The sequence below is a fragment of the Calidris pugnax genome, unplaced genomic scaffold (genome assembly GCF_001431845.1).
Source record: "Calidris pugnax isolate Ruff unplaced genomic scaffold, ASM143184v1 scaffold107, whole genome shotgun sequence".
NCBI classification, from domain to species: domain Eukaryota; kingdom Metazoa; phylum Chordata; class Aves; order Charadriiformes; family Scolopacidae; genus Calidris; species Calidris pugnax.
The window spans coordinates 2,288,593-2,303,153 of record NW_015090901.1 but is presented as its reverse complement, the minus strand read 5'-3'; the positions used below and the strand labels follow the sequence as shown (position 1 = coordinate 2,303,153).

At 52.2% G+C, this 14,561-nt stretch overlaps 1 protein-coding gene across 1 annotated transcript in view; it reads right to left on the bottom strand.

Annotated features, from left to right (window-relative positions):
* The window catches only part of KDM2A (lysine (K)-specific demethylase 2A), a 53,340-nt gene that overhangs the window by 23,736 nt on the left and 15,043 nt on the right, over positions 1 to 14,561 (bottom strand). The window contains exons 3-10 of the mRNA XM_014948893.1: positions 11,657 to 11,795; positions 10,145 to 10,223; positions 8,685 to 8,731; positions 7,700 to 7,878; positions 6,041 to 6,147; positions 5,343 to 5,436; positions 2,905 to 3,058; positions 556 to 671 (exon numbers count right to left, since the gene is read on the bottom strand). Of these exons, the coding sequence (XP_014804379.1) occupies positions 556 to 671; positions 2,905 to 3,058; positions 5,343 to 5,436; positions 6,041 to 6,147; positions 7,700 to 7,878; positions 8,685 to 8,731; positions 10,145 to 10,223; positions 11,657 to 11,795 (915 nt within the window). The remainder of the gene's footprint in view (positions 1 to 555; positions 672 to 2,904; positions 3,059 to 5,342; positions 5,437 to 6,040; positions 6,148 to 7,699; positions 7,879 to 8,684; positions 8,732 to 10,144; positions 10,224 to 11,656; positions 11,796 to 14,561) is intronic.

Below are 14,561 nucleotides of genomic sequence, written 5' to 3'. Positions count from 1 at the left end.
GGGGGGGGGGGGGGGGGGGAGGGAAAGGGTTGGTCCATTAAGAGGGGTGTTACCAGCTCAGCTATTTAGCAGGGTGCTATCAGGGCTCTGTCACATCAGAGCCGGCAATTCGCACACAGGGAGGTGATGTCCCTGTCCCTGCCTTGCACCTTCACAGCCTCAGCATGTCCCAAAGCTTCTCTGTAGGACCCAAGCACTGCAGGACCCATGTCTCCACAAAGAGCAAGTGGGAACACCCACTTCCCAACAGTGTTCTCTGCTCAAAACCTCAGGAAGCTTTTAGTTTCAGTCATCTCTGACCACACGGAGGTTGAAGATCAACATCAGGCTGGATGTCCTCCCATGGACATGTCCCTGCCTTCCTCTTCAGGCAGCCAGGGGAGGTCTCCATCACCCTCACAGCAAGGTTTCCAGACCCCTCAGAAGCCTGGAAGCTTCTAAACAGCTAGAGTTTGAGCAATCACAGGGTGAGACTGAATTTGCCCACCTGCACGCCACCACCCCTGGCTGTGGTGGCCCACCACCTCAGGAGACCACATCCTCCCAGGTCCTTACCCGCGTACGGTCTTCGATGCTGTAGATCCGGAGCTGCATAGGGATGTTGAAGCTGTGTAAGAAGTTGCCTCCGAAAACCAGCGTGTCCATGGGAGTGTACACAGCATGGATCCAACCTGGGAGAGAAAGAAGAGCTTGAAGAACCCTCCTGAGCAACTAGGGGAGGTCAGAGCCTCACAACTGACAGTCCCTACCAATTCCTTTGCAATCTCTTACGAACTGTGCTCTTCAGAGCAGGGCTGTTGAATCTACACAACCTTCACGCCGTTTTGCTAAGTCCACCTTGAGAGTTGTACACTTAACCTGCATCCAGACTAGTTATTGACCCCTTGTCACATCAGGGTGAGCTAGGAGAGGACCCCACAGACTCCAGTTCTTTGAGGAGTTGCTGTAACACAGCAACGTTCACCCCTTCTGAAGTGTCACTGCTGAATTACTCAACACCCAGCTCGTGTGACCCATCTAAGAGCTACAAACAGCCTTGTATTCAGGCACTTAAATACACCCGTGGATCTGGCCTCATGTCCTCCCGTGGTGGCACACGTGCCACCACAGTGCTTTGTCACCCTGGTGTCTCTGTAAAATCACTTCCAAGCTGCACTGGGCCCAAGAACACCAGCAGCAAGAAAAAGAGTCTCCCAAAGTCTGTTTGACAATTAAAACACCCTCCAAGCAACTCCAGACCCAGCTCTGCCATCTCCAAGGCAATCCAGCCAAGCCCAACATTTTGGGAATTCCAACGTGGGTTTTCTTGAGGAAAGGCCACTCGATTCACAAGAAGCATCAGTCATGGGACCAGGATAAAAATGAGTAACTTGGCCAGTCCCTGGTGCTTTCTGTTCCCAGTCTGGCTGTAAGCTAGAGGGGTACAATTTACAACACAGCTTATTCCTGCACCGCTGCTGGAGATGAAACAGCAGGTTACGGCATCCTTTGCCACCTGAGACAGTCTTAGGGACACAATTTTTATAAAACAATTTTATTAGAAGACTCAAAAGGGGCCCAACCATTTTTCTTCTTACAAGGAAGTACTCCCTAGGGCAAGAGCAGCATTTTAGAGACATCCTAAAAGGCTGGGAGCTGGTCCTTGCAAACAACCAACTCGAACTGCTGTTTCATCTGCCTCATCTCTTCTGCCTTTGCTGTTTCCCAGCACAGCACTGCCCTGACCGTGCAGGCAAGACATCACCCTCCAACTACTCTGCTTGCTGAACCAAGTCAGGCTAAAGATTTCTCATCACAGAACGATATGGGCTTGGAAGGGACCTCTGGAGATCATCTCCTCCAACCCCCTGCCAGAGCAGGGCCACCCAGAGCAGGTCCCACAGGAACGTGTCCAGGTGGGGTTTGAATGTCTCCAGAGAAGGAGACTTCACCACCTCTCTGGGCAGCCTCTGCCAGGGCTCTGCCACCCTCAAAGTCAAGAAGTTCCTCCTCATGTTTAGATGGAACTTCCTATGGTCAAGTTTGTGCCCATTTCCTCTTGTCCTGTCCCTGGGCACCACTGGAAAAAGCCTGGCCCCATCCTCCTGACACCCACCCTTTCAGTATTTATAGGTGTTGATCAGATCCCCCCTCAGCCTTCTCTTCTCCAGACTAAAAAGCCCAAAGTCCCTCAGCCTCTCCTCAGCAGAGAGATGCTCCAGGTCCCTCATCATCTTTGTAGCCTCTGCTGTCCCCTCTCCAGCAGTTCCCTGTCCTTCTAGGAACTGGGGAGCCCAGAACTGGTCCCAGTGCTCCAGATGGGGCCTCCCCAGGGCAGAGAACACTCGAGAATGTTCCCACCCAACCTCAAATTCTCCTTATCCAAGCCCTCTGCAAAGGAGGGTGTATCTCCATGTTGCTGCTTCCCAGCTCCCTACTGGGTTTCAGCCTTTTCCAACATCTGCTTTTAGCTACACGACTCCCAGTTCTATCTCCAGTACGACTGTCTTTTCTTGTGTCCAGAGCAGTCACCTTGTTCCTTAAACAGACACACACACTGGCTCCCTTCCTTGCTTCAAAATTTGAATATAGCTCTGCAGAGATTTCAGGAGAGACCTCCTCAATATGCAGAGCTCTGCACGTCAACATGCCAGGCTCTGGGAAAAACTCCTTTAATAATTGATCAATTATGTGATGTGAGCCAGCCACGGCTTTCCTGTCACTCGGGCTGAGTCCACAGTGTCATGACAGGAGCCTTTCAGGGAGCTGGCAAGCAGGAGGACAGAGCCACATCGCATCTCCCAATTACTTATGAGGGAGGAAGCTAAATCCTGCCTGTTCTGATTTTTGCTTGTGTCCCAGGAGTTTCATCCTCTTGCCACGACCCTGGCAAAGGCCAGGATGCCCCTGCCCACCCCATGGTACCTGAGGGGATGACAAAGGTGTAGCCCTGCTTGAGCTCGATGCGCTGGCACTCTGACACTCTGTCCCCAAGAAAAATGTCTCCTTGCTTCCCTGAGAGAAGCCAGTTTTCATAGAGCTCCAGGTTCTGGGGTGTAGGAGGGATCAGCCAGAAGATCTGCAAATAAAGACAATGCGTGTATGTAAGTCATCACATAATTAATAGTTGCTGACTACCCCCTGCTTATTCCTGCTCTGCTTCCTCTCCAGACATCTACATCTCTGCTCTTCCCACCCACAAAGGATGCAAATCTGTGGAAATTTCCAGCAAAGTGACCTAAACAACTGCCCCCTTTGAAAAGCCAAGCTGCTGAACAAGGTCCTTCCTCACCTGACACACTGGGCACCGCAGAGACTGAGCTTGGGATGCTTTGTAAGGTGTTATTTACATCAGCGTCAAGAGATAAGAGAGCCCAAAAACACTAGAGACAAAGGAGACTTTTACCTGCATATTTCTACCATGTTCATAAGAGCCACAACTCAACTAGAGATTTCCACACCCCTCTGGCTCCGTGCAGTACAGGTGACAAGAAGATATCTATCCCCAACTGGGCTCTTTGGAGACCATTGGCTCATCTTTTGGGAGAAAGCACTGGAGCCACCAACCATCTGAATGGCTGGGGAAGCCCGGGAGCTACATCTCCTTTTGCAAAGAGAAGTGGGTGAAAAATTCAGGTTCTTCAGGTGGGGCAGAGATTGCTGCCTTCCCTGAGTCTAGTTTAAGGCAGTGGAGAAAGACAGGATGGAATAATTGTCCTGAAGAAGTGACAAAAGGTTTTACTGCCTGTGGAAGGAGCCTTCAGCTACATAGTTCCTTCACAGCAGTTACAAGCTAAAGGATTTCCTACCCTAAGTCTTTCCAAGGCTCTTTCTCAGGAGATGTCCAGCCACCACAGGCAGCCTTTTTCACCCCCTAACTCCTTGATGAATTCAGCCCTAGCTGGCTGATGGTCGTTATCAGAAGCAATGAAGTCTCTTCTAATTGCTCACAAGGATTAAGTTAGGAACGAGGTGCATTTTGCTGGGCAAGAGGTGGCACCTGCCTTTGGTAAATCCTACACTACAGGATACTTTCCTTGACATTGTGTCCAACTCTGGTGTCCGCAGCACAAAAAGGACATGGACCTGTTGGAGTGGGGCCAGAAGAGGCCCTGGAGATGCTGGGAGGGCTGGAGCCCCTCTGCTGGGAGGGGGGGCTGAGAGAGTTGGGGGGGTTCACCCTGGAGAAGAGAAGGCTCCGGGGAGACCTTGGAGCCCCTTCCAGTCCCTCAAGGGGCTCCAGGAGAGATGGGGAGGGACTCTGGATGAGGGAGGGGAGCCCTAGGAGGAGGGGGAAGGGTTTGACACTGAAAGAGGGGGGACTGAGAGGAGATGTGGGGAAGAACTTCTTTGCTGTGAGGGTGGTGAGAGCCTGGCCCAGGTTGCCCAGAGAAGCTGTGGCTGCCCCATCCCTGCAGAGGTTCAAGACCAGGCTGGTGGGGGCCCTGAGCAACCTGGTCTGGTGGGAGGTGTCTCTGCCCAGGGCAGGGGGTTGGAACTGGATAATTTTTAAGGTCCCTCCCCACCCAAACCATTCTCTGATTCCATGATCAGCTTTACCCGATAATACTAAGCCTAAGGACAACTGGGAGGACTGGCACCTCCCCAGATCCCCTCCCAGACAAATTTCTCCCAAGCCAGACCCCAGTACAACACACAGCTGGGGGGGCAGATGCCTGGCACAGGGAAATCCCTGCACAATTATGCCAGGAATCCACTCATCAGGGAAGGAACACTGCTCCTGGATGAAGTTTGTAACCAGACAAACTCAAACTTGATGGAGCCTGGTGTTGTAGTTGAGTTGAGTTTTCGTATCTTGGACTGAGCTCAGCTACGGGAAGGGACTCCAGATGAGCAGCTCAAATCTGAGACTATTTCAGAGCTACTTCTCACCAGAAACCATTCGAGGGGTGTCATGGTTTCAGCTGGGACGGAGTTAACCTTCTTGCGAGCAGCTGGTGTAGCGTTGTGTTTTGGATTTGGGATAAGAAATAGTGTTCAAAGTGCACTGATGTTTTTGGTTGTTGCTAAGCAGCTTTTGCTTTACTGCCTTTAACTGCTGTCAACCCTTTAAACTGTCTTTATCTCAACCCATGAATTTTTCCTCACTTTTACTCTTCTGATTCTCTCTCCCATCGCAGCTGCATGGTCCGAGCCGCCGGCTGGGGTTAAACCACAACAAGGGTTTTCAGCCTGTGCCTGGTGGACCTCAAGAGGGCCTGAACTACTTCCAAGAATCACAGAGGAACAAGTTTAGGGTGGAAAGACTTCAGTTTGCTGTCTGGGGCCTGCATCTTTGAAAAGCAACGAGAGAATAGACTCAAAGCCATCTCTAACTTTCCCAACGGGGACTGTCCTCCTACCTTTCCCCCTCGGTGGATGTGGTACCACACAGAAGTGCCGCCGAAGTCCACGTGGAAATCTGTGTAGCAGCCCTTGACACTCATCAGACAGTATCTGGTGGAAAATAAGATGATGATGATAAGGTGAAAATGAGTGCTGATCCACTTTTTAGACCAGGTATAACATATTCAAAGAGTTTGAGCTGCCCAAACCCAGGCCAATGGCTCAAAGCAGCGCCAGAAGCCCATTTCTGCAGTGCTAAGCACTTTAACTACAGGGAGGTGGTGGTCTGCAGGAGAGCCCACTTTGCATTTATATCACATACCCTCAAAAAGATCTATCCTAGGCAAGAGGAGGTCTCATCCTCACATACTGGGCAGCTCTAGAAGCCCCCCATGTCACAGGTTTGGCCTACGGGGCAGGACGGGCAGCGTCCAGCAGCACAACTGAACTCCAGATGTCTCCAGGTGGTGAGCACCAAGAGTTTCCCCAAAGGACAGCGAGCTCCTAGAAGCCATGCCACCACCCTTCCACACAGCCTTCAGCAGGGGCTTAAATCACTGACTGCAGTGTCCTCACAAGTGTCACCCACTGAAATAAGCAGAGAGACTGTTCCTCCCACTCCCCCTCGGTACAAAGTGCTTCTCCCTTGGGCAGTTTTCTTGCCAGAGAGGTTTTGCTGCCCACCACCACTGGAACAGCTCAAGAAGTCACTTACTTCTGCACCTTTGGGTACTGCATCTCCAGGATAGCGTTCGTAGACTCTGTCTGACTCTCCTTCAGGTGTCTGGGCCACATGTTATCAACCCAGTCAATCAGATCCACCTACAGCAGAAAGGTGGGAGACGTGAGTAGAGATAAAAGGGGCACACTAGTCCCTTTTGCTGCCTCCCAGCCTGTCCTGGAAGCTCAAATACCTGTTGCCTGCCTGGTAAGCCCACAGCCAACACACAACTGGGCACCTCTGGGATGCACTGGGCCCACCAAAGCCACGGCTCAGAGCACACCCACAACAAATGATGGGACCAAGGAAGGGAAGGAAGACCTGGTGTTGGCCAAATGGCCATGATTCCTCCTATTTGGCCCACACACAACCTTCCCGGTGTCATTGGTGCCATCCCACACGTAAAGCACTTCAGACCAGCTGTTCTGACACCAGTTGGTTCATGGTGAACCTCTGAATTCACACAAGCAGCAAACACCACAGTGAGATCCCAAGCACGGTACTGGGATGCTGGTTTTCCACTTAGGAGCTACTCAGGAACTGCTGTGCACTGGCTTTACATAAAAAAAACATACTGGGCAGCATCTCTTAGGGTGGGATTCAACTTCCTAAACTTCAGGACAGCAAGAACAGGCAGAGATGTCCAGGCTCCCTCTACAGTTGACAGAAGTGAATGGCCCAGCAGAGCTGCCCCCTCCTCTCCAGTGACTCCAGAGGGAGTTGGGGATGTCCATCCCATCCATCCCACCTTCCACACTCCAGTAAGAGCAACTCATTTTCTTCCTGCCCCCTTCCAGTACATCTCAGGTCTCTGCCCTCAGAGATTCCAACATTTGGCATCACAAACCCTCCCTTCACAACCCTCCGGACGCAGGGTCACCATCCTAATGAGACCATGGTTTCCAAACACCGAGGAAACCACAAAGCTCACCCAGTGTCCAGACTTCATCTACTCTCTGAGAAGAGGGAGCGTGGCTGAGCTCTGCTGTCCAATTTTGGCCCTGATTTAGGAATTTTACACCTGGCCACGTGTTATGGGAAGCCAACCCCTACCCTGCTCCTCTCCAGAGCTGATCTGGGGTGTGGGAAAGGGTTCTGCACCAAGGATCAGAGCAGCACCAGGGAGGTAGGTGGGTCCAAGACTGAATGACAGCCAAGGTTTCGGCAGGCAGTGGGATCAGCTAACTGGGAAAGGCTGGAAAGCAGTGTCCCCGTGCTGTCCCCAACACTCACTGTGGCTGAGCCACAAATCTGGCCTCTCTATTCAAACTCTGTGCCTGTTCTTGACCACCAGCCAGCAGGAGCAGGTTGCTTCACTCTAATTAGTCCTCAGCCAATCAACTGCCGTTTCTCTAATTACTGACAACGAGTGACCGAGTCAGCTTTCTGCAGAAGGACACAGCAGGAGAAGACCCTGGTCACTAGAGCTGAGGAGTGCCCAAGCTGGGCAGCTCCAGCCTGACTGTGAGATCAGCTCCAGCAGACGAGGTCCCAGTCAAAGGCAAGATCAGCTCCAGCAGCCCCCAGAGGACAGCGGTGACATCCCTGGCTGACCCCACGCGTGTGGCCAGCAGTCCCTCTCCTCCCACGTTCAAGTCTACAGAGGACAAGCGGAGGGAGAAGACATTCCCGAGGAGGAAGAGCCACCCTCACCGTAGCTGGTCTCTGCACCAGGTTCTCCAGTTTGGTGTGGCTGAACTCCAGGCTGATGACGTTGTAAAGTTTCTCTCGCTCGGCCTCCGGCGTTTCGTAGTAGCGGGCCCACTGCGCCATGGACATCTCGATATCCCTCTGCGTGTTCACATCCATCACGTCCACCATCCGTCGGCTCCCTGTCACAACAGACACACATCACTGGAACCATCCCTGTGCTCAGTGGACCACCCAGAAGAGACACCGTAGGAGACACGGGACCCTTCCTCAAGAACCCACCCCCACACAGGTGCCATGTCTTGGCCTCTCCCATAACTTCATCTCCTTCTGTACCCACATTAAAACAGAAGCTGCTTCAGGTCACAGAATCACAGACTGGTGGGGGTGGGAAGGGACCTTTCAGAGATCCTTTAGTCCAACCCCCTGCCAAAGCAGGGCCGCCCAGAGCAGGTTGTACAGGAACCCCTCCAGGTGGGGTTTGAATGTCTCCAGAGAAGGAGATTCCACACCATCTCTGGGCAGCCTCTTCCAGGGTTCTGCCACCCTCAAAGTAAAGATGTTCTTCCTCATGTTGAGATGGAATTTCCTGTGTTCTTGTGCCCATTGCCCCTTGTCCTATCACCAGGCACCACTGAGAAGAATCTGGGCTCATCCTCTGGACACCCACCCTTTAGATATTGATCAGCATTGACGAGATGCTCTTTCAGGCTTCTCTTCTCCAGGCTGAGCAGCCTCAGGTCCCTCAGCCTTTCCTCATAAGAGAGGACCTCCATTCCCTTGACCATCTTTGTAGCCCTAGGTCAAACTAAACTCAAGCAGGTACGAGTCATGATCCACTGGCAAAGAACAGCTCAAGTTCAACCAGCTGGACAGTGGGGGATCCACAAAACCAGACTCCCAGCTTGGATAAACCCTTTGACTCTCCCCATTCCTCCCCATCTGCCCGGGGTGCAGCAGGGGCACGCTGTGGTCCCCAGACACTCACCGACACACAGCCGCACATCGTTGACGCTGAAGTCCGGATCTGGCATCCTGCAGGACAAAACACCTTGCTAAAAAAAATAAATCACAAAGCGCCTCTGGTTGCAGACCCTTCCCACCTGTAACCCCAGTACTGGCACCCTGAAGATACTATTATGCTTTCTTTTTGGCTGCGGGTGAAGACCACACAACTAGATCTCTGGGGACACAGGTCTGGGCTGAAACACTGGGCTCAACTTCTGGGAAGCAGATTTGGGGATAGGATAAAGGATCTCTAGAGCATGAGCTGTTTGTTGTCCAGTGGCTTCTGGCAAACAAACAAGCGGGCCTCGAGCTCAGCAATCCTACCTCTCATTTTCAAGAGTGCTCGTGTGAGTTATCCCAATATAAAAGGCACAGCCAGACCAGTACAAGCAGAGCATTTCACTGACACAGCATAACCACCCTGACTGTTTGTACTGGCAAACTCATCCACACAAACACTGCTGTCACAGGAAGAACGGGCGGGCAGCGATTCAAGCAGCTCTTGACCCAGAGAAAGAACCAAAAGCTCAGGAGAAATCCAGTTTTACCCACACTGTAATTCTCAGTATCAAATCCCTGCCTTCCCCAAATCACCCAGCAGTTAAAACCGAGCCCAGCACAATTTCCAGTGTAATCTATCCCAGTATGGTACATCACACACTGGGTGAGGTGTTGCCCATCCATTCACAGCCAGCGGAGGAAGTTAAGAGCAGCGCTGCTGATATTGGCTCTGTCAAGAGTTTGCTAGGGCTAATTTATTCCTCTAACTTTTGTATTAATCAATAGCAAAAAAAAAACCCAAACCACTGACCCAGCAGAAACACTGGATCAGATCAGGGTGGGTTTTTTTATTTTGTAAAAGACAGCTGTAATGCTTTGATATAATATTTCTTACCTTAAAACTGCATCTACCACCCCATAGCGTATTTATAGGAACATCATAAAACTGCACAAAGTCTTGCATCAGTGCAGCTTCACACTCAAAGCTCTAAACCTTTCCTGACTTACTGTAGCAAGAGAGAGATACGATACTTCAGAAGTAACCACGCTGGGTAAAATGGGTTGGAATTCTGGAAAATGCCAGAAATACTACAAATTGCTTGACTCTCTGGCAATGGATGCCTATATTGCTAGGAAAAATAAAACCCAGACAGATGTTGCATCAGAGCAGCAGTGGGATTTTCCAGACGTTTGGTTGAATCGTGATCACCTCCAGCCAATTCAGTCCTCTCGTTTTAAATCCAAACAGACTCGTAAGAACAGGATAACTGAGGTGGAAGATCACTTCTCACAGCGTGTGAAGAACAGCACGGACAGGAACACAGTCATGACACCTCAGCTGAGCATGGATCCAGCTACTAGGATCAGATCCCACTCAGTGTGGAAAGAGGGAAGAATTTGGGCCAGAGACACCCACCACTCTGTGTCCCCAACACTTACTTTATCCCCAGGCCGTCCGAGCTTCTGAAGATGAGAGGGTCCCTCAGGCCACCCCGCTGGATGTATTCAACTGTGAAGTCTAGGGTGGGGAGACAAGGAGGAGGAAGGTGTTAGGGGAGACTCCTTCAGGGGTCTATAGACACACTGAGGTTAGGAAGGATCTCTGGAGAGTTCTAGGCCAACCCTGCTCTCAGCAAACTGACTTCAGACTCAGAGCAGGTTGTTCAGGGCCCTCTGCAGTTGACAATCACAAAATGGTTAGAGTCGGAACAGACCTTTGAAGATCATCTAGTTCCAGCCCCCTGCCCTGGGCAGGGACACCTCCCACCAGACCAGGTTGCTCAAAGCCCCATCCAACCTGGCCTTCAACACCTCTTGTGTGGCCTCCACAACTTCTCTGGGCAACCTGGGCCAGGGTCCCACCACCCTCACAATCAAGAATTTCTTCCTAATAGACCTGAGAACCTCCTCCTATCTCCGTGGTGAGGCCAGCCAGCGGAAGAAAGCCCTGTTCCTCTCAAGTTCCAGAGATGCTGGAAGTCCTTTGCGGCAGTTCTGCGAGCAGCATGATGCGTGCTGCTGACAAGCTCCAGACAGACCCCCCCAGGGAGGGGGGAATTTGCCGCAACAAGCTGCACCAGACAGGGGAACAGCACGGTTTTTGGTCCCCAGCTTCCTCAAGAAGCTCCCGGCCAAGCAAAGAGATGCCTTGAAGAAACGCTCCTCCCTCACGGTAAATCCTCACGAGGCCTGCACCGAGGGCGTGATGAAAAGACATCCCACCGAGCCCTACGCGTGGTGAAAGGAAAGGGGAGAGATCCCACACGGGCTTTCAATTAAGCATCTAGTAGACATGTGGCTGCAATTACAGGTGCTGACCCAGGCAAACCCTCTCGGTTCCTGGCCGCCACGTGTCCCAGCGAGCCCGCGGCACCGCAGACCGGCTCGTGGTCTCCAGAGCAAGCAGCTTCCCTGCCGCTTCCCCACACGCCCTCCCTCTTTACCACCTCCCCTGGTCCAAGGGCTCTGCAGCCGTGAGCCATTCCTCCACCCATATGCCTGAAGTTGCCTTCAAACTGCTTGAGAACTGCCCAGGACTTGCAGGGAGGAGGGGGGGGACAGCAAAAACATCCCCCACCCGCTCTGCACCACAAGTAAACCCCTTTGGAGCAGAGGAAAGCAGGGAACTGGTGTGGAGAGCAGTTTTCCCAATGTTACAGAAGGGTGAAAAGTAAAAAGCAGCACCAACGCAGGAGAGGGGAAAAGGATCTCATTAATCCTCGAATTTCATTTCCATCGCCTTGTCACCGCCCTTCAAGTTGGCAGTCGGGGAGGCTCTGGGTGTAGTCGGATGGAGGAGAGCACATCCAAGCACTGTTAGCTTTCCACGAAAGGCTCGGGGAAAGGTCATCTCCCCCACCATTCCTCACTGGAGAAACAGCCAACCAAGGCAGCTGCCTGGTTTCCGACAGCGGTAGCACACGCCGCAGCATATTGTGGCCCAAGACAAACCTTTGCCTTCCATGAAGACCACGAAGGTGGAGTTAAACTTGTTGGTGGACAGCTTTTCCTCCAGGTCGAACGTCCTCTTCCCTTCGATTTCATCGTCGGAGATGCCGTCGTCCTCGTAACGCCGCCTCATCGTGCCACGCTGAGGAGAGAACAGAGCAGGAAGGACAGAGTTATGGACCAGGAGGAAGAACCAGATGGCTTCCAAGTCTCATCTCAACCTAGTACAGCTCAGCCAGGACCTCCAGGAGATCCCTTGCCCTGGGAAGCTCCCACACTCCTTCTCCCAGACAGAAGAGATCCTGTATTACTGCAGTATATTATTCACTAGGTTTCTTGCTCAAAAAGCACCGTTGGCTTCAGTTTTCAAGAGAGACACACTGGAGAAGATCTATTTAGGCGATGTCTCCTCTGGATCCAAAACACACCACTGAAACATCATTTTTGCTCCTCTTACAGCCAACAGATTCGTGCGAGTGAGGCTGTAGGGGAGACAGATAATTCACTCCTAATGAGGACTAACACAGAAACACGGGAAGAGGGGAGATAACTCAGTATAACTGGGGCAAAGGAAAAAGATTCAGTTTCCCCTTTTTACAGGTGCATCTGTATTTTATTGCGCTGGAGGCAAAGGCACTTTGTGAATTCAAATCCCTGCCAGAACACCCAAGTGATAAAGGAAGGGTTTTTTTTTTTTTGCTGAAGACAGTTCTCAAATGTTCATCTTTGGCTGTGCTTGTACGCAAAAGTTGATTTATTCCCTTGTTTGTTTGTGGGGGAGGAGTAACCCTTTTCATAGAGGGTCTCCTAAGTACATCTGTAGTGGGATTCCTGACAGACATCCTCTTCTAGCGTTGCTGGATCTGGAAGAAATTACTGTCCCCAGCTGTTGGCTACCCCTCCCGAAACCGGCCGTGCTCTGGCAGAGCCGTTCGTGGGAAACGCTCCCTAAATCCCCTCAAATAAAAGCCAACCTGGTCTGAATTAGCCAAGCTGACTTCCCCCAATTAGGGATGCTCCCGTTATAAAGCCGTCACACACCAACCGTCGCGCCAGCAGCCAGCCAGGGACAGGACGGGGGGGGACAGGAGGTGACGCAGCAGCTACTGTCACATCTGGGACCCGGGAAGGTGGCACCTGTCTGCAGCAGGGGGACACAGCACATCCTCAAAAACCACCATGGTCCCAGCCACGCAGTGGGATGCTGGAATTCACCATTGCCAGTGAGGTGACTGATGGCATCACAGCCGCCACCTGACCTCCTACGAGTTTAACAGCTCGTTTCTTCCTTCTTTTAGGGTCTCCTGGAAAAAGCTAGGGTGCCCTTTCCCAAGTGTGGAATTTTCACGTCTCAGATTCTCCTCCCAGTGCTCCCAACAAGCCACAGATCTCCTCCTAGGTGTCCAGCACCCATTCAGACTTCACCCAAAGCCACTCTCCGCTCCCTTCTGTCTTCCTCACCCAGCCAAGGGTAAGGCAGGGCTTGCTCTGGACCACATGAAGTCCCAGGAGGTACAAGCCCACCTTGCAGTGATGGTGAAAACCCCTGAGAGGGTTTGTTTTGCTCCAAAGAGTCAGCCCCAGCCTTGCCTGGCCCCACTCACCTTCCCCTTAATCCCACCGCTCCCCCAGCCCATCGCACCCCCAAAAGCTGAACGAAACACATCCGGGATATTTTCCAGCCTGGTATTACAGAATCACAGAATCTTCTAGGTTGGAAGGGACCTTAAAGATCATCTTGTCCAACCGTCAACCTCACTGACAAAAATAGACACCCGCACAACAAACAAGAAGCATCACCATCACTAAACCATACCTCCCAGCACTACATCAACCCATCTTTTGAACACCTCCAGGGATGGGGCCTCAACCACCTCCCTGGGCAGCCCATTCCAAGGGCTGATGACCCTTTCAGTGAAAAAATGTTTCCTAATATCCAGCCTGAACCTCCCCTGGCGTAACTTGAGGCCATTTCCTCTCGTCCTGTCACCTGTGACTTGGGAGAAGAGACCGACCCCCACCTCTCTACACCCTCCTTTCAGGGAGTTGGAGAGAGCAATAAGGTCTCCCCTCAGCCTCCTCTTCTCCAGGCTGAACACCCCCAGCTCCCTCAGCCTCTCCTCATAAGACTTGTGCTCCAGACCCCTCACCAGCTTTGTTGCCCTTCTCTGGACCCGCTCCAGCACCTCTAGGTCTTTTTTATGGTAGGGGGCCCAAAACTGGACACAGTACTCGAGGTGGGGCCTCACCAGTGCCCAGTACAGGGGGACAATCACCTCTCAGGCCCTACTCGCCACGCTGTTCCTGATACAGGCATTACCATCCATCAATCCCATCACTGCATCACTTCGCTCCTCCCTCTCTTCTTTTTAATCTTATATATTTAAAGATAAGATTAAAAAGAGAAACGACTCCCTGATACAGACGCAACCGCTTTAAAGATACTTTTAAAGCGACTTAGTTCAACGCCACACAACCCGGTCCGAAGCCAGCGCCAAGCTCGGTCTGACAGCTCCCTGAAAGATTTCCTTCTGGAGCGGTCGCAGTCACCACCCTGCCAGAACTGGATGCCACAGGCGGCATTGTCTGTCCCTCTGGAAGTGGCACCAGGCCAGGCCAGCGCAGGCTCCGGATCGTTGTGGGACGGCTCGTTTAAACGCAATGGCGGCCCCACATGGGCCTAGGCCCAACGCAGATCCCACCGGTGGTGTAGGTGGACCCCGCGCTCGTGCTGGGGGGGGACAGTCCCAGCAAAAAAAGGGGGTCCCACCAGGACAGGATGACACAGACTGAGCTAGGGATAAAGTCCCAGAGATGACGTGCAGAAGAGAGCTCCCTCTCCCTTCCCCATCCACCCGCTCCCTCCCCGTGTCCTGTCACTGCTGGCTCCAGTCACTCCACTTCGGCC